General features: G+C 29.8%; 1 protein-coding gene across 1 annotated transcript in view; it reads left to right on the forward strand.

Moving 5' to 3' along the window:
- Window positions 1-22567, forward strand: part of LOC142317489 (endoribonuclease Dcr-1-like) — a 57184-nt gene that overhangs the window by 16901 nt on the left and 17716 nt on the right. The window contains exon 6 of the mRNA XM_075354053.1: window positions 6686-6865. Within this exon, the coding sequence (XP_075210168.1) occupies window positions 6686-6865 (180 nt within the window). The remainder of the gene's footprint in view (window positions 1-6685; window positions 6866-22567) is intronic.

The raw sequence follows: 22567 nt of genomic DNA on the forward strand, positions 1-22567 counted from the left end.
AATGCTTCTTTCTTCATCTATTTGCCGCAATACCTCCTCATTTGTCACTTTATCCACCCATCTGATTTTTAACATTCTCCTATAGCACCACATTTCAAAAGCTTCTATTCTTTTCTTCTCAGATACTCCGATTGTCCAAGTTTCACTTCCATATAAAGCGACACTCCAAACATACACTTTCAAAAATCTTTTCCTGACATTTAAATTAATTTTTGATGTAAACAAATTATATTTCTTACTGAAGGCACGTTTAGCTTGTGCTATTCGGCATTTTATATCGCTCCTGCTTCGTCCATCTTTAGTAATTCTACTTCCCAAATAACAAAATTCTTCTACCTCCATAATCTTTTCTCCTCCTATTTTCACATTCAGTGGTCCATCTTTGTTATTTCTACTACATTTCATTACTTTTGTTTTGTTCTTGTTTATTTTCATGCGATAGTTCTTGCGTAGGACTTCATCTATGCCGTTCATTGTTTCTTCTAAATCCTTTTTACTCTCGGCTAGAATTACTATATCATCAGCAAATCGTAGCATCTTTATCTTTTCACCTTGTACTGTTACTCCGAATCTAAATTGTTCTTTAACATCATTAACTGCTAGTTCCATGTAAAGATTAAAAAGTAATGGAGATAGAGAACATCCTTGTCGGACTCCCTTTCTTATTATGGCTTCTTTCTTATGTTCTTCAATTGCTACTGTTGCTGTTTGGTTCCTGTACATGTTAGCAATTGTTCTTCTATCTCTGTATTTGAACCCTAATTTTTTTAAAACGCTGAACATTATATTCCAATCTACGTTATCGAAAGCCTTTTCTAGGTCTATAAACGCCAAGTATGTTGGTTTGTTTTTCTTTAATCTTCCTTCTACTATTAATCTGAGGCCTAAAATTGCTTCCCTTGTCCCTATACTTTTTCTGAAACCAAATTGGTCTTCTCCTAACACTTCTTCCACTCTCCTCTCAATTCTTCTGTATAAAATTCTAGTTAAGATTTTTGATGCATGACTAGTTAAACTAATTGTTCTATATTCTTCACATTTATCTGCCCCTGCTTTCTTTGGTATCATAACTATAACACTTTTTTTGAAGTCTGATGGAAATTCCCCTTTTTCATAAATATTACACACCAGTTTGTATAATCTATCAATCGCTTCCTCACCTGCACTGCGCAGTAATTCTACAGGTATTCCGTCTATTCCAGGAGCCTTTCTGCCATTTAAATCTTTTAATGCTCTCTTAAATTCAGATCTCAGTATTGTTTCTCCCATTTCATCCTCCTCAACTTCCTCTTCTTCCTCTATAACACCATTTTCTAATTCATTTCCTCCGTATAACTCTTCAATATATTCCACCCATCTATCGACTTTACCTTTCGTATTATATATTGGTGTACCATCTTTGTTTAACACATTATTAGATTTTAATTTATGTACCCCAAAATTTTCCTTAACTTTCCTGTATGCTCCGTCTATTTTACCAATGTTCATTTCTCTTTCCACTTCTGAACACTTTTCTTTAATCCACTTTTCTTTCGCCAGTTTGCACTTCCTATTTATAGCATTTCTTAATTGCCGATAGTTCCTTTTACTTTCTTCATCATTAGCATTCTTATATTTTCTACGTTCATCCATCAGCTGCAATATATCGTCTGAAACCCAAGGTTTTCTACCAGTTCTCTTTATTCCGCCTAAGTTTGCTTCTGCTGATTTAAGAATTTCCTTTTTAACATTCTCCCATTCTTCTTCTACATTTTCTACCTTATCTTTTTTTCTCAGACCTCTTGCGATGTCCTCCTCAAAAATCTTCTTTACCCCCTCTTCCTCAAGCTTCTCTAAATTCCACCGATTCATCTGACAACTTTTCTTCAGGTTTTTAAACCCCAATCTACATTTCATTATCACCAAATTATGGTCGCTATCAATGTCTGCTCCAGGGTAAGTTTTGCAGTCAACGAGTTGATTTCTAAATCTTTGCTTAACCATGATATAATCTATCTGATACCTTGCAGTATCGCCTGGCTTTTTCCAAGTGTATATTCTTCTATTATGATTTTTAAATTGGGTGTTGGCAATTACTAAATTATACTTCGTGCAAAACTCTATAAGTCGGTCCCCTCTTTCATTCCTTTTGCCCAGCCCGTATTCACCCACTATATTTCCTTCCTTGCCTTTTCCAATGCTTGCATTCCAATCTCCAACTATTATTAAATTTTCATCTCCTTTTACGTGTTTAATTGCTTCATCAATCTCTTCGTATACACACTCTACCTCATCATCATCATGGGCGCTTGTAGGCATATAAACGTTAACAATCGTTGTCGGTTTAGGTTTTGATTTTATCCTTATTACAATGATTCTATCGCTATGCGTTTTGAAATACTCCACTCTCCTCCCTATCTTCTTGTTCATCACGAAACCTACTCCTGCCTGCCCATTATTTGATGCTGAATTAATTACTCTAAAATCACCCGACCAAAAGTCGCCTTCCTCTTCCCACCGAACCTCACTAATTCCTACTATATCCACATTCACCCTATCTATTTCCCTTTTTAAATTTTCTAGCCTACCAACCTTTTTTAAGCTTCTAACATTCCACGCTCCGACTCGTAGAATATTATTTTTTAATTTTCTGGTGACCCCTTCCTTAGTAGTCCCCACCCGGAGATCCGAACGGGGGACTATTTTACCTCCGGAATATTTTACCAAGGAAGGCGCCTCCATTATTGCTATGCAATAATGGAGGCGAAAGGTCTTTAGTGTATCATTCTTATTTGCTTGTGGTTTTTTTATGTGTGATATATTTTTATTTAATTGAAAAATAAGAATTTTGTTAAATCAAGAAACCAGATCTTTTCACAGTACATGAAAAACTGTCTTAAAAATCTTTTTTCTTAGTAATAAAATAAAACAGGATAAGAATAACTTAGTCCAAAAAAAAGATTTTTGTATAAAATGTTATACTGCTTTAAGTTAAATAGATGATGAAAATTTTGTGATTGTTTTTTAAACATTACATTTTTACTTTATAATGTAGTCTTTCAGTATCTTATAAACTTATAAATAATGGTAGGTTATCTAAGTCATTTATGTACTTCATCTTATTAAGTTCATCTTTAGTTTGTTTATATTTTGTAAAAATTTCAAAAGGTAAAAATTTTACTCCTTCTGTGAATCATGAGACCATGCTGATGGTCAGGGGGCTTGAGTGCTCAATGATACAGAAGAGCTGGACCGAAGGTGCAACCATATCGGAGAGGTATCTGTTGAGAGCCAGACTAAGGAATGATTCCTGAAAGAGGGCAGTAGCTCTTAAGTAGTTGTGAAGGGCGTAGGTCAGAAGGACTTAAATGGCCATATCATTACTCAGTCTTCTGAGTACTGCGCAGCTGGAAGCAATGGAAAACTACAGCTGTTTTTTTTTCCAAGAAAATATAGCTATCTGCATTTTCATGTAAAAAAGATGGAGGCACCTTCCTTGGTAAAATATTCCAGAGGTAAACTAGTCCCCCATTCAGATCTCCGGGTAGGGACTACTAAGGAAGAGGTCACCAGAAAATTAAAAAAAACCATTCTACGAGTCAGAGCGTAGAATGTTAGAAATCTAAAAATGGTTAGTAGATAAGAAAATTTAAAGAGGGAAATGGATAGGTTAAATGTAGGTGTAGTAGGAATTAGCGAGGTTCGGTGGGAAGAGGAAAACAACTTTTCATCAGGTGATTTTTAGAATAATTAACTCAGCTTCAAATAAAGGGCAAGTAGGTAGGTGTAGGTTTCATAATGAACAAGAAGATAGGGATGATAGTAGAGTATTTCTAAATGCATAGCAATAGAATCATTGTAGTAAGGATAAAATCAAAACCTAAGCCTAAATATGGTACATCGATTTATAACATGAAAGAAAAGGTTGATAGGTAGATGGAATATATTGAAATGGATACAGAGAAAATGAACTAGAAACTGGTGTTTTAGAGGAAGTCAAAGAAGATGAAAAGGGCGATACAATAATCAGATCTGAATTTAATTGAGCATTAAAAGATTTGAATGGCAGAAAGGCTCCTGGGATAGACGGGATACCTGCAGAATTATTGCGCAGTGTATGTGAAGAAGCAATAGGTAGATTATACAAACTGGTGTCTAATATTTACGAAAAAGGGGAAGTTCCATCAGACTTCAAAAATAGTATTATTGTCATGATACCAAAGAAAGCAGGAGCAAATAAATGTGAAGCATACAGAACAATTAGCTTAACTACTCGTGCTTCAAAAATCTTAACTAGAATTCTGTATAGAGAAATTGAGAGGAGTGTGGAAGAAGTGTTAAAAGAAGACCAATCTGGTTTCAGGAAAAGTATAGGGACAAGGGAAGCAGTTTTAGCATTCAGATTAATAGTAGAAGGAAGATTAAAGAAAAACAAACCAACATAATGGCATTTATAGACTTAGAAAAGGCATTTAATAATGTAGACTGGAATAAAATTTTCAGCATTTAAAAAAAATTAGGGTCCAAGTATAGAAATAGAAGAACAATTGCAACATTTACAGGAACCAAATGGCAACAGTAATAATCAAGGAACATAAAAAAGAAGCTGTAATAAAAAAGGGAGTCTGATGTTTCCTATTTCCATTACTTTTTAATCTTTACATAGAACTAGCAGTTAGTGATGTTAAAGAACAGTTTAGATTCAGAGTAACAGTTCAAGGTGAAAAGATAAAGATGCTACAATTTGCTGATGATATAGTAATTCTAGCCGAGAATAAAAAAGATTTAGAAGAAACAATGAATGGCATGGATGAAGTTCTTCGCAAGAACTACCACATGAAAATAAACAAGAACAAAACAAAAGTAATGAAATTTAGTAGAAGTAATGTAGATGAATAATTGAATATAAAAATAGGTAGAGCAAAGATTATGGAAATAGAAGAATTATGTTATTTGAGAAGTAGAATCACTAAAGATGGATGAAGCAGGAGCGATATAAAATGCCGAATAGCACAGGGGAAACAAGCTTTCAGTCAGAAATATAATTTGCTTACATCAAAAATTAATTTAAACATCAGGAAAAAATTTTTATAAGTTATCTTTGGATAGCTTTATATGGAAGTATGGAAGTGAAACTCAGACGATCAGAGTACCTAAGAAGAAAAGATTAGAAGCTTTTAAAATGTAATGCTACTTTTTTTTTGTCTTCTGTCATTTGACTGGTTTGATGCAGCTCTCCAAGATTCCCTATCAACAACTAGCATTCCAAATGAATTTGGATTCCAAATGAAACAACTAGCACTAGCTAGTTGTTTCATTTCAGTATACTGTGAACATTTATAAGGGTAAAGAGATACAAACAATAAGTGGGACCTTGCTTGCAACATCAGTTGTGTTAGAGCTGATGAAAGATTATACTAACTCTGAAACTACTCTTTGTTTACAAACAATTATTACACATCACTGGAACTGGCCACAATAATGTTCCAAAAACAAGCCTCATTTGGTCCGAACAATCTGCATAAACAGAAAGAGACTTCCAGCAGACCTTTTCAAAAAAAATACAAGAAGGTGAAATGGTTGCACTTGAAAATGAAGTTGGAATCATTGTCTCAAAGTGGTTGGACAAGTAGGAAGTGTTCATGATTTCTACAAAGCATACTTTGTTGCTTCAAAAAGCAGACCTCACCAGAATGTATTAAAACCTTTGGTAGTAAGTGAATACAATAAAATGAAAATGGGCATTGATTGACATTGCATATCTGATGACTTGTTATAATTCTGCGGTAAAAAAAGTATCAGGAGGTACCACAAACTTACTGAAGACCTTCTTCTTAGCACTGCAATAATTAATTAATGCTTGACTAATCTATAAAGACATCCAAGGAACTAATCAACATATGTCTAGCACATCTTTTAAGGAAAAACTTGTTTATGATCTTGAAATATTGGAAGAAAACCAGCGGTAAAAGTACCAAAGATAAAATCGCAACATATTGTAATGGAAACTGAAGAATTTTTGGGTGCTGGATAAAACAAAGACATGTAAGGAAAAATTGTAAGATTTGATACAGTAATGCCAAAAAAGAAAGTTACGCAAAAGCTAAAAATTCCAACTTTTTGTGCTCAATGTCCAAATAATCCATTGCTATGCAAAGCGTGTTTCAAAGAAACACGTGAGTAGCATTAGAAAATCGTCATTTTTTATTATTTCAGCATCTGTATTTTAATTATTATTTGTTTTTAACCATAACAATTACTAAAATTTTTATGAGTATTGTATCTTTTAAATGTATTATTTTGTTTTACGTTTTTTCTGTAATAACATTTTTCTCTTAATTATAATTGTTTATTATTGTTCATTTATCATTGTACTAACTTAATTCTTGAAGTATAACTTTTCTTTATTTAAAATAAATAATTTATTTATTTAAAATAAAAACCGAGCCCACAGATTAAAAAGAATGTGTAAAAGAAAATATGCATGAAAATGTACCTATTAGAAAACAAACAAAAGTTAGTTAAAAAATCAACATGATTTATTTATGCTCTTGATTTAAGTAATCATCTACATCAGTCTGTATTATATATTTTAGATTAGACCCTTTTTGTTTATAATTTAAAAATTAAGATTAAAGCTAATGTGTGGTAGAATTTAAAAAAGTGATGCAGTTGTTTTAATATTTTTCTTTATTCAATTTTTCAGTAAACCTGAAAAATTAGCTGATGGAAGACGTGTACGAGTTACAGTAGAAGTATTTGGTAAAGGTGCTTTTAAAGGTATCGGAAGAAATTATCGTATTGCAAAGTGTACTGCAGCAAAATGTGCTCTAAAACAACTGAAAAAACGTGGACTTGTTGCCAAAAAATTTTCTTCCCAGCGTTGGTAGGATTTATTTCTAGTTTTAAAGTAATTGTTAAGAAACAATGTGCAATCTGTCTTTCTTCTGATTATTATTGTTATTATTATTACTATTATTATTTATTACATCTATTTTAGCTTACGATGTAATAATATATTATAATTCAAGGTATTTATTGTAGAATAAGTTTTTTTATATGTGTATGCATTAAACATAAAGTTAAATAATGTAAGTATGCATTTTTTTATTAGGAATACTTATTGTAATAGTATCTTTTTAGTTATATGAAAAATGTGTTTTTCTTTTGATGGTAAATATTTCTTTTTTTAAACAGCAGTTAGTAATTTATCATTCTTCCATTTCATTTTATGTAGTATTATCAAAATAATAATTTTAGTTTATATTTGAACTAAGTTATGTTCAATTTTAGCACAGATATATTGACTGCTATTATTATTATCAGTAACATCTGTATTTTGATGTTACTGCTGATCACATATCTGTGCATAGTGAGCATATCGTATGCATGATACATGTGACTATGCACACCACACACTCAAAGCATAAATATGTTTATTTTTTTTATAAATATCAAATTGGTCTCTAAGATTCTTGGTTGTAACAATTTTATCTGTCTTTTATTTTTTTGAATTTTTTTGCAACATAAAATAGAATGTTATAAAATAATATGTTATTTTCTATGTATATTTTGTAGACATAAAATAATTAGAAGTTGAAATATTTTCTTTTTTTTTAAGACATGTTAATGGATACAGGTTGTGTAATAAAGAAAATCAGTGAATGTGTAAAAAGATGTCATTGAATGTAAAATTCAATAAACCATTTCCAATGAAATAATTTTAGGTAATCTGTGTTCAAATCCTACTTGCAGCGTCTTAGTTTAAGGATTTATACCTGTAGTTTTGATAAATATTTTAAGTGTACTTCTGTTTTAGTGATTATTTATATATTTTTATTGTGCAAGTTAATGCTAGAAGGTGGACTCTAAATGTAGGTTCTACGGTTTTCAGATTCCTCCTGTTTGTTTATATAACATTTAAGAGATTTTATGCTGAGTTTTCATCGATTGATAAAATAAGAAATGTATAAAGATTTCAGGAAATAATTCTTTAAAATTAAGAGCTTATTGAGGTTGTTATACTTAATATTCCAAGAAGCCATCAATTTGACTATATAACCATTCTCTGTAGAATTATATTATAATTCTACAGAGAATTATATTTATAATTATAAATAATTCTACTAATTATATTAGTTTTATTTCTAGAACAAGTTTTAAAATTTAATGTCTATAAATATATTCAAATGCTGAAGATAAATATTACTTTTTTTTCAAATAGTATTAAAACCTTTTGTGCATTATAATTTTCATTTGCTGAGTTAATGAGCTAGCAAATGTGTATGTGTGTATTTTTTTCAAAAGATTGAAAGCTCTTTTTTAAATGTAAATCAGTTACTTCTTTTGCTTACTTTACTTGGTAATTAGATTATTTTATTATTCTACATTATAATGAATTTAATTGTGAGATCTAAAATATATATTCAATCAAGTATTGATATGTTATCATTTAATTTAGTCAATTATCCTCGGCGGAATTTGATTTTGCTGGAAATAGCGGAGATTATCTGTTTTTATTATTTTGTTATTTCTTTATGTAGTGTAATCTCCAAGCTTATATTATTTTGTAATGAAGTTTTTTTCGTTTTGAACGTTTTAATGGGGTCAATCTTAACTTACAATATTTTTATTCTGTAGAATGAAACAGTTTCTGATGTGAATGAATAAGATGAGGTTACATCATCCTTTGAAGTGAGAGTAATCACTTGGATTTTTTCTTGTAATATAAAATATTAAAGGAAATTTATTGCATTATTTTTCAAAATACACACTGTATAAAAAATGATTAAAAATTTGCAGAAAGTCATTCTTAGAATATTGTGTGAATTATTTTCATTTCAAAAATTTTTTTATTGAAACTAAAACTATTTTACAGGTATAGATTAATAGGTTTAGGTGAAATTTCTTTTCCATAGAAAATCAGAAAAACTTGACTGGTTGAAGTAAAATTTGCTTTTAGAATGAGTGTATTATTTTTACAGAATTTCATTCTTAAATGAAATGAAAAAAAATAATTTTATTTAGACATTTAGTTTTATTATTATTATTATTATTTTGTTAGTATAATTTGGTTATTGGTAAACTGAAATTGTGAAGTTTAATGTAATTTTATGAAAATTATTTATTGCTGAAATTTTTTTTATTATTAATTTTTGTGTTTGGGTGGGTAACCCTTTATTCATTCACCTTGGAAAAACAAAAAAAATTTCTTTCTATGTTAATAAATATATTTAAAATGTGTGTATCAATATTAAAATTGTAAGACATCTGGAAAAATATCCTATTAATAGATATAATCATAAACATAACCTAAATGTAATAAACACTAAACATTGTACAGTATATGTAATGTCAGCACTGTCAAATTGATGGCTAGCTGCAGTATTAGGTTGTAAAAATGTTGATCTATCTGTATTAAGTCATTTTTATAACACTTTTATCTGTTTTGTTTTATTATTTTTTCTTTAAATCACCTATTGTAATTTACTTATCAAGTGAAAATATTAAAAATTTATCTAATAAAATTTTACCAGTTATTTTATACTGAGTTGTATTTTTATCTGAAATGAAAAAAGTATTTATTTATTTTTAATTTTTAAATCGCTTGGATTTTTTTTTTCCTTCTAATATAAAATATTAAAGAAAATTTATTGTAGTATTGTTCAGAGTACATTCAGTATAAAAATCAATTAAAAATCTGCAGAAAGCTATTCTTGGAATAATCTTTGAATTATTTTTTTCATTATTATGATTGAGAACAAAGTTCTTTGCATATTAATTCAGCTGCCAGTATATTCTCGTATAATTTTCTAGACAAGAAAGAATGGTGTTCAAATGTGTTTTAACTTTGTTCAAAAATAACTGTGATAAGAAACCCAATCATTGGATAATTAATAATGTTGATTGAAATAATTAGGTATTATTTTTTTTAATAATAATAATTTTATTTATTTTAACTAGCTGTATTAAATGGATACTTCTTAAGATGACTCAGGGTCAAAAATATTAGGTTAATATTGGTTGTTAAGGCTTGAATTTTTCATTATTTTCAATTGCTATTACATACCAAGGAATTGCTGCCATGTTTGATAAGATTTATTTGCCTTCTTTCACTGTCATCAGATTCAGTATTTATCTATTTTAAATTGTTGTTAATGTTTTATTATTACAAATTTCTGGCTGATGTTGAAACTAGATATATCTTGCAATTTTTAATGATTATTTTTATGTATGTTGTAATCACTGTTATCAAGAAAATTTAGGATGTAATGATATGTAAAGTAACTGAATGAAAAAAAAAAGCAACTGCTAAATTCAAAGGAATTTAGCAGTTAATACATTTTGAAATAGTTCATAATCATAGTAAAAATAGTATAATCATAGTTAAAGTAACATAATGTGTCCTCATTAATTCATATTTTGAGAATTATTTTTTTAATTTCCAAAATGGTTAATTGAATCAGTGAAGTTAGTACACTTAGAAAATTTGTAAATTTTTAAAAATTATTTTTATTTAATACTGATAATCACTGATAGGCGGTTGATTTGTATTCCTTTAACGCACTCTGTATTTTTCCTTATCAGTATTTTTGCAAATAAATGGATTAAGTTCTTTTCCTCATAATTATTTTGTCCAACTCATCATGCCAACCTTTTAGTCCTCTTTTTCTCCTATCTCAATCCTCTTTCGTAAGGCATCATCTGTTGCTTTATATGCTATCTTGCTGCTTATATTATGCCATGCTTGTTGTTTAAGTGTTACTAGTAACAATCTTCTCTAAATAATCATTCAACTTTTTCTGATATAAATGTTTCACATCAGCTTCTTCTAACATATTCACTATTTAGATTAAATCTTTCTCTTTTTGTATTATGTTACCAGATAGCCAGTACAATCTTGCATAAATTTGATTTTTAGATATTACCAGGTAATTGTCAGTACTCGTCTCAGATCCTCTGTAGACATTTGAATCAATTAATGTTATGTCTCATTTATGATTTACAGAAATATAATCTATTAGTGATCCCTGCCATCTGACTTCCCAAGTATACTGATAAATGTTCCTTTTTGTTTCAAAAAAACAAGTTAACATTTTTCTTAGTTGTTTAAGAAAACACAGGTAATTAATATTATTACAGTGTCATTTACTGCAGGTTCTCCATATACACTGATAGATTTTACTCTCCATTAATTTCCAGCCATTCCATTGAAATCCTCTGTACCATAGAGGTAGATAAGCATAAAACTTTTCATTTTCCTCCTTCTGTCTTGCTTCTGGCGCGTATATATTTGTACTGTAATTTCCCTCAGCTGCTTTTAAACTAGTATGTTTATTGACAAGTTTGTATTTTTTTATCATATTGGGAATTCACTTCAGAATAAGAATTTTTTTGTACACCAGAATATATCATTAAATAATTTTCTATTCTTTTGGTACCTTTTAACTTTGTTTCACTAATATTGGCCTCATGTAACTCCTTTTCTACCTCCTCCTTGTTACTTTTATTTCTCATATTACATGTAGCTATTTTCTTATCATTTGTGATTGCTCTTCTAAGTTTCATGTGTAAATTATGCTAGTACACTGGTAAATTGTTTTTTTTTTTTTTTGTTTTCAAAGTCTCAGAGTCATAGTCTATTTCATTTCCTTCTTGGAGCTTGCCACTAACTAAATAATTCTTGACTCATTTCTGGTACTGTGTGGAGTAAGACCATTGGTAGGGTTATTACCTTTAAGCCTCTGATTCAGCCCCAGATTTTATTCAGACATCCATCTTATAGGTTCACTAACTCTTTAAAATATTGAGAATTTCTTGCTCTTCTACCAAGAAGACAAGACACTTTTAGCCATAAGCATAGGCCCTTTATCTGGTATTACTATCCAGAGCTAGATGGGTCCTCAGGTTCCTATTACTTCTTCTCTGCATTTTCTCATTATCTTGAATGATGAGTCCATCTTTGGGTGGGTTGTGAAATTAATTTGTAAAAAAAAATAACCTAAAAATCTAAAAAAAAACTTTTATATATTAAAGTAATTATAAAGAATTGAGCAACAAAAAAGGATTATAGTTAAATTCATACAGTGCAGTTGTAATATTATAAATAATAATGAGCTGCTATTGAGCAACAAGTGTATTTACAATTTCATTCTTTTATTTTAATATAGATTGCTAAAATGAAATTGGAATTATTTTTTTAATTACTAAGTAACATATGATTATGTCACTTATGAAATGTGTATTACTTTATCTACAAAGTTTGCCAAAGTACTATTTACGAGGGCGGTTTGGAAAGTAATCTCCACTTGATTATAAATAAAAAACCTGCATGATAAAAATAGTTTATTATATACAACTTAATACTGCAGCTTGTAACTATTTTTCAAGATAGTCACCATTTAAATTCAAGTATTTCTCATGGTGGTTTTACTAATTTACAGATACCTTCATAAAATTCAGCCTCCTGGATACCCAGCCAACCTTTCATAGCATTTTGAAGTTTGTCATCATAAAAGTGCTGCAATGTACGACATTCTTCATGTAAGTGAAGAAATGAAAATTACTCAGCGCCAAGTCTGGGCTGTAAGGAGATGATCAAAAATGCCCCATTGGCATTGATTCAGAAGTTCTTGAGTTCTTCAAGCACTATGAGGATGAGTGTAATGCAAAAAAACCAACACTGGATGACAGCATACTGCGACGTTTGTTCTGAATGGCTCGCCTAAGTTTCTAGACCGCTGAAGTAATCGTCATATTATATTCCATAAAATTGCTTCGTTGGCATCCTAAAAAACCTTAGCCATAACCTTTCTCACTGAAAAGTCTGGTGAGCTTTCTTTGATTTTCATGGAAAACTCATGTGGGCCCAAGCCATCAACTGTTATTTTGTTTTGGTGTTCATGTAGGCCATCCAAGTTTCATCTCCAGTCACAATTCTCTTCTAAAAATTTTCTCCTTCTGTGTCATAATGTGAAAGAAAGTCTAAAGTAGAGCTCATTTGTTTGGTTCGATAGATCTCTGAGCATTTTTGAAACCCACCAAGCACAGAACTTACAATAGCCTAATTTATCAGTGACAAACTTTTGCAAAACCATACGAGAAATTTGCAGGAATTGTTCAGAAAATTCAGAGATTGTGAATCTTCAATTTTCATGCACTTTTTCGCCAATTTTACTGACAAGATCATCACTCACAACAGTAGGCCTACCACTCTTCTCTTTTTCATGAATGTTTGTCCTTCCATTTTTAAAAATGTTTGGGCCATACACAACTGACAGTGGATGTCTGCTGCTGAAATATTTTGTGCCCAAAGAAATCTTATGCCAACATGCACCTCGCATTTCACAGGTTTTTCTATTGCGGTGCTTATGTTTCTAGGTTATAACAAGCAAATACACTTAAGTGTGCAGCTCACACTAACACAGCTGGAAGTGCATTGATTCAGAGAGTACACTGATGTATCAATGGCGGCACCACTAACACTATTAGCTCTGTGCTACAATGGAGGCTGCTTTCCAAATTACCCTCATATTACTTACTAAATATTCATCATGTAAAAAAAGCTTGCCTTTATGAAACAGAATTTTTTTTATAGTTAGTATTAACAAAATTTGCTTCTTTTAGTATGTAATTAAGAATTTCAATTTATTTGAAGAAAACCTGTAGAAATTAAAGAAAATTTATCAGAAAATGTACCCGTTTTTACTTTCTTTTTTTGGTAATGCAATTTCAGTTTTTTCCTCTTTTTAGAGATTATTTTAAAATTGAATATTTTATACTTCAGAGCAGAACTTTTTGTTAAAAAAAATTCTTTGATGGTTTGTTAAATTGCCTGCAATCTTAACTATCAGTTAATATATAATCACTTCACACTAGCATAAACAACACAGCTTTATACAGGTGGGCCAAAAGTAACTGCTCACCATTTTTTTTAATAAAACGTTACAAATTAACTCAAAACTAATTTTTTTATCTTTAAATTAATTTCAGTTAAAACATGATTTACTGAATTAGATTTTGAAAATAATATGTTTTAAATGCTGACCTCTGAAGGATTCACAAACCAAGCTTCTTTTAAACACATTTTGTGTAATTAAAACCAAGTTTCTTCCAGTATTGCTGCTGTTTTGGCTCAAGTGTTGTTTTTTAGCTTTTCTAAATTTTGTGGCTTATTTACATAAATTTTTTCTTTCAGAAAGAGAAAAAATCAAGAGCTGTCAATCAAATCCAGTGACTTCAAGAGGACAACAAAAATCTAAATTTCTTGAAATTATTTGATTTCCAAATTTTGACCTAAGGAACTTCATTGTGGCTCTGTCGGTATAAGCTATGGCTCCATCTTACTGGAAACAGACCTCTTTGAAGTCATTTCTAAGATCCGAAATGAAAAATTTCTCAAGCATTTGCTGATATCTATCACTCACTATTCACTGTCACTGAAACACCATTTTCTTCAAAAGGATGTGGCTGCAATTCTTTGTTGAGAAAGATAATTCCACTGTAACTTTTTTTGGCTGTAAAGGATGTTCATGTACAACTTGGGGATTGTCAGTTCCCCAAAAACGAGCATTTTGTTTGTTAACACGGCTATTAAGATGGAAATAGGTCACTCATCCACAAATTAGGCAAAAAGGAATCATCAATGTTTATAGATTGACAGCAGTATTCCAGATGTAATGCATAATCATTCGAGTATATTTTATGGGCTAATAGGATTTTTTAAGGAAACATTTTAAAATTTTTGTGCATTATTCTGCACAATAATGTTTGATTAATGAATGCCCCACTGAGTGGATATTTCTGTGTTGACATTTTGGCATCTTCCAATAAACTGTTCCTTATAGACTCAATATTTTCATTATTTCTGGAAGATCTTAGTCTTCCTGATGTTCTGGCGCCTCTCACCGATCCAGTCTGTTCAGATTTCAAAACCATTGTGCAGATGGTTGCACCAGAAGGTGATTTTCTAGATTTGTAAAACTTTCAAAATATTAATTGTGTTTTAGAAACACTTCTCTGACTTTCCAAGTAAATATGACTATTTTTATTCTTTCTTGGAGGATTTATTTTTACCAAATGAATCTTTTTTTTATTTAAGTTTAATCCGTAAAAAAAATAAATTATAATATTTCAATAATAAAAAAATTGTAAATTTTTTTTCATAGGAAATAATCTTTGGCCCACCTGGTATTTGTCTCTATACCTCTTTTGCTTTGTAGAGTTATGAAGCAAAGGAGATACTTCTTTTCTAAATTTCAGTATAGATTTTCAACAGTCTCAATGGAGATTCTTCATTCCTTCACATCCTTTTCTACATCCTGTTATTAATTAAAATTATGAATCTATTTGTTTATTTATAGTATTTTTAAAATACACAGTTTAAAAAAACAATTTTCTATATTTACTTAGCTCTGTTTAACAGTTTCTTCTAAAATGGTTCCCATATTTAAACTCACCATTGAAAAAAATGTTCAGTATATTTAAACTCATTTTTAATATAATTTCTTAACTAAATTACAGAACTTGTTCCTAAGAAAACAGGGTAATATGTTCAAGTAATTACCAGTAATCCTTACAAGTCTTCAGATAAACTGCTACTCACAAAAATAATGCTGAACAAAAGGGTTTGATGTGGTATAAAACTATTTTTTTTTTTTCATTCAGTGATTTGTAAATATAACTTTTCAAAGACTTTTAGAGCTTTTTTTTTACATAGTACTGTTAAGTTTTCTAGTTTGTATAATTGAATGTGTCAGTTTTGCTTTTAATTTATTTAAAACCAAGTGCTGCAAAATTATGTAACAACTACTATATAATGGTATTGCATAAAAAATTATTTCAGTTGTATCATTTTATTTGTGATTATCCAAAGAATAATCATAATCTTATGTGAAATTGCGTTTTTTTTTAGTAATATGAAATAATAATTATTGATTAATATTTTTTTTTTTTGTCTTCAGTCATTTGACTGGTTTGATGCAGCTCTCCAAGATTCCCTATCTAGTGCTAGTCGTTTCATTTCAGTATACCCTCTACATCCTACATCCCCAACAATTTGTTTTACATACTCCAAACGTGGCCTGCCTACACAATTTTTCCCTTCTACCTGTCCTTCCAATATTAAAGCGACTATTCCAGGATGCCTTAGTATGTGGCCTATAAGTCTGTCTCTTCTTTTAACTATATTTTTCCAAATGCTTCTTTCTTCATCTATTTGCCGCAATACCTCTTCATTTGTCACTTTATCCACCCATCTGATTTTTAACATTCTCCTATAGCACCGCATTTCAAAAGCTTCTAATCTTTTCTTCTCAGATACTCCGATTGTCCAAGTTTCACTTCCATATAAAGCGACACTCCAAACATACACTTTCAAAAATCTTTTCCTGAGATTTAAATTCATTTTTGATGTAAACAAATTATATTTCTTACTGAAGGCTCGTTTAGCTTGTGCTATTCGGCATTTTATATCGCTCCTGCTTCGTCCATCTTTAGTAATTTTACTTCCCAAATAACAAAATTCTTCTACTTCCATAATCTTTTCTCCTCCTATTTTCACATTCAGCGGTCCATCTTTGTTATTTCTACTACATTTCATTACTTTTGTTTTGTTCTTTTTTATTTTCATGCGATAGTTCTTCCGTAGGACTTCATCTATGCCGTTCATTGTTTCTTCTAAATCCTTTTTACTCTCGGCTAGAATTACTATATCATCAGCAAATCGTAGCATCTTTATCTTTTCACCTTGTACTGTTACTCCGAATCTAAATTGTTCTTTAACATCATTAACTGCTAGTTCCATGTAAAGATTAAAAAGTAACGGAGATAGGGAACATCCTTGTCGGACTCCCTTTCTTATTAGGGCTTCTTTCTTATGTTCTTCAATTGTTATTGTTGCTGTTTGGTTCCTGTACATGTTAGCAATTGTTCTTCTATCTCTAATTTTTTTAAAATGCTGAACATTTTATTCCAATCTACGTTATCGAAAGCCTTTTCTAGGTCTATAAACGCCAAGTATGTTGGTTTGTTTTTCTTTAATCTTCCTTCTACTATTTGATTAATATTATAAAATATTAATAATTATTAATTTCTTGTATATATATACATTATATATATATATATATATATATATATATATATATATATATATATATATATATATATAATGTATATATATACAAGAAATATAATATAATAATATAAATAAATAAATATATATATATATATATATATATGTTATTATCTTATAATATATATTTATAAATACAGAAATACTCATTAGTATTGCTAAAGAGAGTCATCTAATTCTAAAATCAGGCGTCTCCATTTTAGAAAAATTTTCAGGAGATGTAAAAAGCATTATACCAATTAATCTTACATGATAATGTAATTAATTTATATTCATTAAAATTGTTAATTTGATAATATAAAAGGATTTTTTGTCTTACATTTTTGTTTGGAGGTGGCCGGTTTTTGAATAAAATTTAGATTTGGCTTGGAATGAACTGATTTAGTTATTATTTAATAATAAAACTAACAAAAGGGTTTGATCTTATCTTAGAAGATTTTCTTTATAATGCATTATAAAGAAAATTTTCTGTATTGATATTATTAATATTACAATGCATTGTGATAATATTTTCAACACAAATGGAAATATCATTGGTAAAACACATTTTCTACAAAAGCAAAAAAGAACAATAGAAAGTAATTTTAGCAAAAAGTTTACATTTGATTAGTTGTTAAAAATCTAAGCACAATCATTTTCTTCTAATTCACATTCATCAGTACCATTAGCAGTGTTACTTTTCATAATTAAAGCAAGCTTTAAAAAAAAAGACGACTCCATTTCTTTCTAATCTGATCCATGTTTTCACAGTAATTCATGAATATCTTTCAACTTGAGATTCATAACATTTTTTTTTCTTCAACAACAATCTCAAGACTTACTAGTGGAATATTTAAAAAATCTAGAAATTCAAGATTTTTAAGAAGTTACATTGTTTTTCAAAATGAATGTCCTTGTTTTATTAAAATTAATACCATATTCAATGAAGAATTTAAATTTTCTTATTCCTTTTTGAAAATTGAATTGCTACTTCGGTATTGACATTGTAATCAACTTCTCCTCTTATAATTGTAATTCCTGCTTTGTTTTTGTTAATGATGAACTTTTTGGCTTGGTTGAATTGAAAATATCACATTCCTGGTTTACAGACTATTTTTTCAGCAAAGTGTTTCCAGTCATAAACAAAACCAGCCGTTGAAATGACAGTCCCATGTTCTGAAAATATATTTTTGTTTCTACTCTTTATATCTTTTTCAATCCTTGTGAAAACATGATCAGAAGGGAGATAAGAATCCCCAATCGCAGGAAAAATGAACTGTATTACTTTAATCTGTTCTGGAGCTTTATCAGTAAATCACTTGAAGAGCATTGCCATAAGAATTGAATTCTTATTTTGTCTGCCACAAACATCTACATTAATCGAACTGTTGTAGAAGTAGCAGGAAAAATATACATACAAATATAAACCGTTATAAATAGCTAAAGCAACCTTATTTGAACCTTTTGTGTAATTTACCTTATTCCATTCATAAATTAATGTGTTTTCCTTGGTTTGATGACATTTTGAGCTACCGATTACAACTCTTAAATAATATTGGTGTAATTGGCGTTTATAATAGGCACTTATCAGGCAGTTTGGAAACAGCTTGATTTTTCTGCACATTAAAGGAAAACATTACAACTTTATAGTTCTTTTTTCATAACAACTTATAAAATTGTTTAGACTGTTGCACATGGATCTTTGTAGTAGTTTTGAGCTCGTTCCTTTTATCCTCATCATTTTCTAATTTAATTTTTTTCTGGAAAAACATATTTAGACCAAACAACTGTTTGGGGGTGACCCAAATCCAATATTGAATCATGTGTTGAAAAGTTTTCTAAAATAGCTTTCATTTACACTTTAGTTTTCATCAGTAATGTGCTGCTGATAGATTTGCCACATTTTTTTAATGTTCAACTCCGAACTTAAATAAACTCTTCCTAGAGTTTTGTTTCTCTAGTAATAAGTTTCAACTTCTTATGAAAGATTTGATTGCTATAATTTGGGTTTGTAAAATCTCAGACGTATTACCTCCACAGTTTTTGACAGACCGATACAACCAGTCTTGTTAAATCTGCTGAGTACACCCTGTACTCTTTGTTTGGTAATACTGAGGCATTGTAAGAAAGTTTGATGGCATACAGGTATAAGATCTTGAGACTTACACTAATAGAATATTTTATACTTAGATTTTTGTCTTCTCTAATACCATCAGACTGTCTAGCTCGTTTTGGTTACTGCATATTTTATGGTAAAGAATCCTACTTCAATTTATCTCTTGACTAATAAAAATAAAAATTAAATGAATTGTTTTCAGCTTTTTTCAATGAAGTACATTTGTATGTTTTCATATTATGTTCATAGTTAGGAAGCTCTACAAGCCCTGCAAGCAGAATATTGCTCCAATTTGGAAACTTTTTTCCCAGTTCTTTATATTCCTACCTTTCTTTCTAGCTTTATCACCACTAACCAGAATTAGATAAATATCTTTTTTTTAATAAAATAACAAAGATGCTTTAAACAATTTCATGTGATTACAAGTTAAAATGCAATAAATTTGTCACAAGTGAAACTGTACGTAAAATTAACTCAAGTAAACTAACTTTTAAAAATTAACTTATAAAAATCTAAACTTATTGAACACTATAAACTATTAAATACTACTTCAAAGCATGAACTTAAATTCAGAAAATCATTAAATAATACATGCCCAAATACACACGACCGTGGTGAGAACGACACCAACTGCTAGTATAGGTTATAAATGTTTGGGTGACCAGTAGTTTAAATTCAAGCTAATGGAGATGGTCGGTTCTGAAATGCCACCATATTTTTATAGATGCAATAACTAGTTTATAAATGCCGGTTTTGGAGCAAATTTTGTTTGTAGTAGATTCGTATTTGACTTCTGAGGAAGAACACAAAAAACAAGTTTCTCAAATTTTTGGAGATGGCCCAATTTTGGAATTAGGAGACTCAAATGTTTTATTTTAATTATTTAAGAATGTTAATATCTATTATGAAATTAATTTTTATTTTTTGTTTTGCTTTATCTTTTTTTTTTTTTTAGTAAAAAATGTCAATTATAAAAATTAAAAAAAAGTAGCATATGTTTTATGAACTTACTTGCACTTGCAGTTTATTTTAGGTGCACATGTGCGTGCGTGTACATACACACACAGATATATATATATATTTATTTATTTAAAAATTTGTTTAATAAAATGTTATAATAAAAATAACAAGTTATAATAAGTTGAACAAGTAACAACTTATAACAAGTTTTAATAAGTTGTAGTTGTTATAAGTTATCGTTTTTTTTAAAGTTAGGCAGAACTAATGTAATGATTTAGTCATGCTTGATTTAAAAGTTATTACTTAGATGTTAGATTATTCTGCACCCATGAAGTGGTATATTATTTTATTTGTTAATCATTTTTTATATCAATAAGTCTTATTTAATGAGTAGAATATTAAATTAATTGTAAAATTTCTTTTCAGTTTGTTGTCATTTGAAAATGTTAATTGTTCATTAATTAACATATTTTTCAAGTGTAAGAGACACTGTTTTAATTTAAAAATTGTGATATGCCTTTTAATCAAAGGCAAACATTATTACTTATTAACAGAACTTTCAAATCAAGATATATAGAAAGAATATATTCATTTTGCGTTAGATGCAGAAGGTTAGGGTTGTGTATTTAGTTTAGAACTTAACAAAAACATTTCTAACTTTGTAAGTGCTGAGATTCGAAGATTAAAGATGGTCAAGCAGGTGTGCTGGTCCTGCAGTTTCATATCATTCAAAGGACATTTCACTAACTGCTTTGATGGATTCCAAAAAATGCTGTACTATACGCTCTGATCAGTTATGTCTAAAACTACACCAATGTCTCTTTTTACTTCTGAGTAACCAAACTCTTTGATAATGTTTAAGGGCTTTTCACTGTGAACCATACATTATAATTTTTCCCAGGATCTTGTGCTAAACTAAAGAAATGGTGGTAAAGTGTCAAAATAAAGTTCATTGCTGATATTTTCAAAACTAGTACTTTCATAAAAATCATTGAAAGGTTTTTAAATTTTGAAAAACTACCTTTTATTTGTTTTTTTCATCTCTGTACAATAAAAATTGCTAGATATGGCAGTTTGAAGATAAATATAATTTTAGTAAAGACCATTTCATTGTAAAAAAAATTATTCTGAAAACTTTATAAAAATTTTTTATTTCTCTTAAACTACTTACCTTATACTACTTCTGTATATTATCGCCACATGAATTAAGACATTTATCGTAGTAATACACCAGCTTCAAAATACCCTCGTTGTATTTTTCTGGCGCCAGTCCATCTAGCCACTGACTAACAACACTTTTAAATTCATCGTCTCCCACGAATTGCTTACTACTCAAAAATTGTTTCAATTTACCAAAGAAATGGTAATCAGAAGAAGCTAAGTTCAGATTATGTCGTGGGTGATCATAAATTTCCCATCCAAATGTTCTCAGTAAATCACATGTCGGACCTACAATATGTGGATGTGCATTATCATACAGCAGGACGATCCCATCGGTCAGCCGCCCATGTCGCCTATTTTGAATGGCAAGCCATAACTTACATAGATAGTAGATTTTGCAGTAGGTTTCTGTATTTGTAGTCGTTTATGTGGCATGAAATCAATCAGCAATACGCCAAACTGATCCCAAAAGACTGTCGCCATTAGTTTGCATCTAGAGACTTGACCTTTGTCAGTCTCATTGGTGATTGAGGATGATGCCATTCACTTGACTGCCATTTTCTCTCTGCTGTATAATATGAAATCCTCGGTGTTTCATCACCAGTAACTATTGAATTAAGGAACGTTACCTTTTTCTGTGTAGCACATCAAAAATTCCAAAGTGGATCCCACTTCAGATTTTTTGTGACATTCCATTAAGACATGCCTAAACCTTTCTGAAGCCTAAATGGTCATGGACAATGTGACCAACAGCTCTTGAAACATCAGGGAAAAGAAGGGCCAGGTCGGAAATTGTTGCGTGATGATCTTTTCTGATTTCATCATCGACGCATTTCAACAAGTCCTTGGTTCTTCATCGTGCACATTAATTCTGTTATTTCTAAACCTTTCACACCATTTTTGGATGTTTCTTTTATTCATTATATTATCACTATGCACAGTAAGCAACTGCCTATGAATTTCAGCCGGCTTAATGTTTGATGGTTTAAAAAACGTATGACTCCACGTATTTCACATTCAGTGGCAACATAGATTTTCCTATTCATTTTATAAAGTAATAACTCACACATAACCAAAGATACTACAATGCAACAACTTATAGACAACAATGCAGAGAAATCTCCCAGCGGTTTTTACTTTAGAGATATCCCTCGTATAAATATTTACTGAAATTAGGCAACTTCGACTGTTAAACTTTTGAAATGTTTTTTATGTTTTATGTAAAACACTTATAGAAGCTT

Source organism: Lycorma delicatula, chromosome 1 (genome assembly GCF_047948215.1).
Source record: "Lycorma delicatula isolate Av1 chromosome 1, ASM4794821v1, whole genome shotgun sequence".
NCBI lineage: Eukaryota > Metazoa > Arthropoda > Insecta > Hemiptera > Fulgoridae > Lycorma > Lycorma delicatula.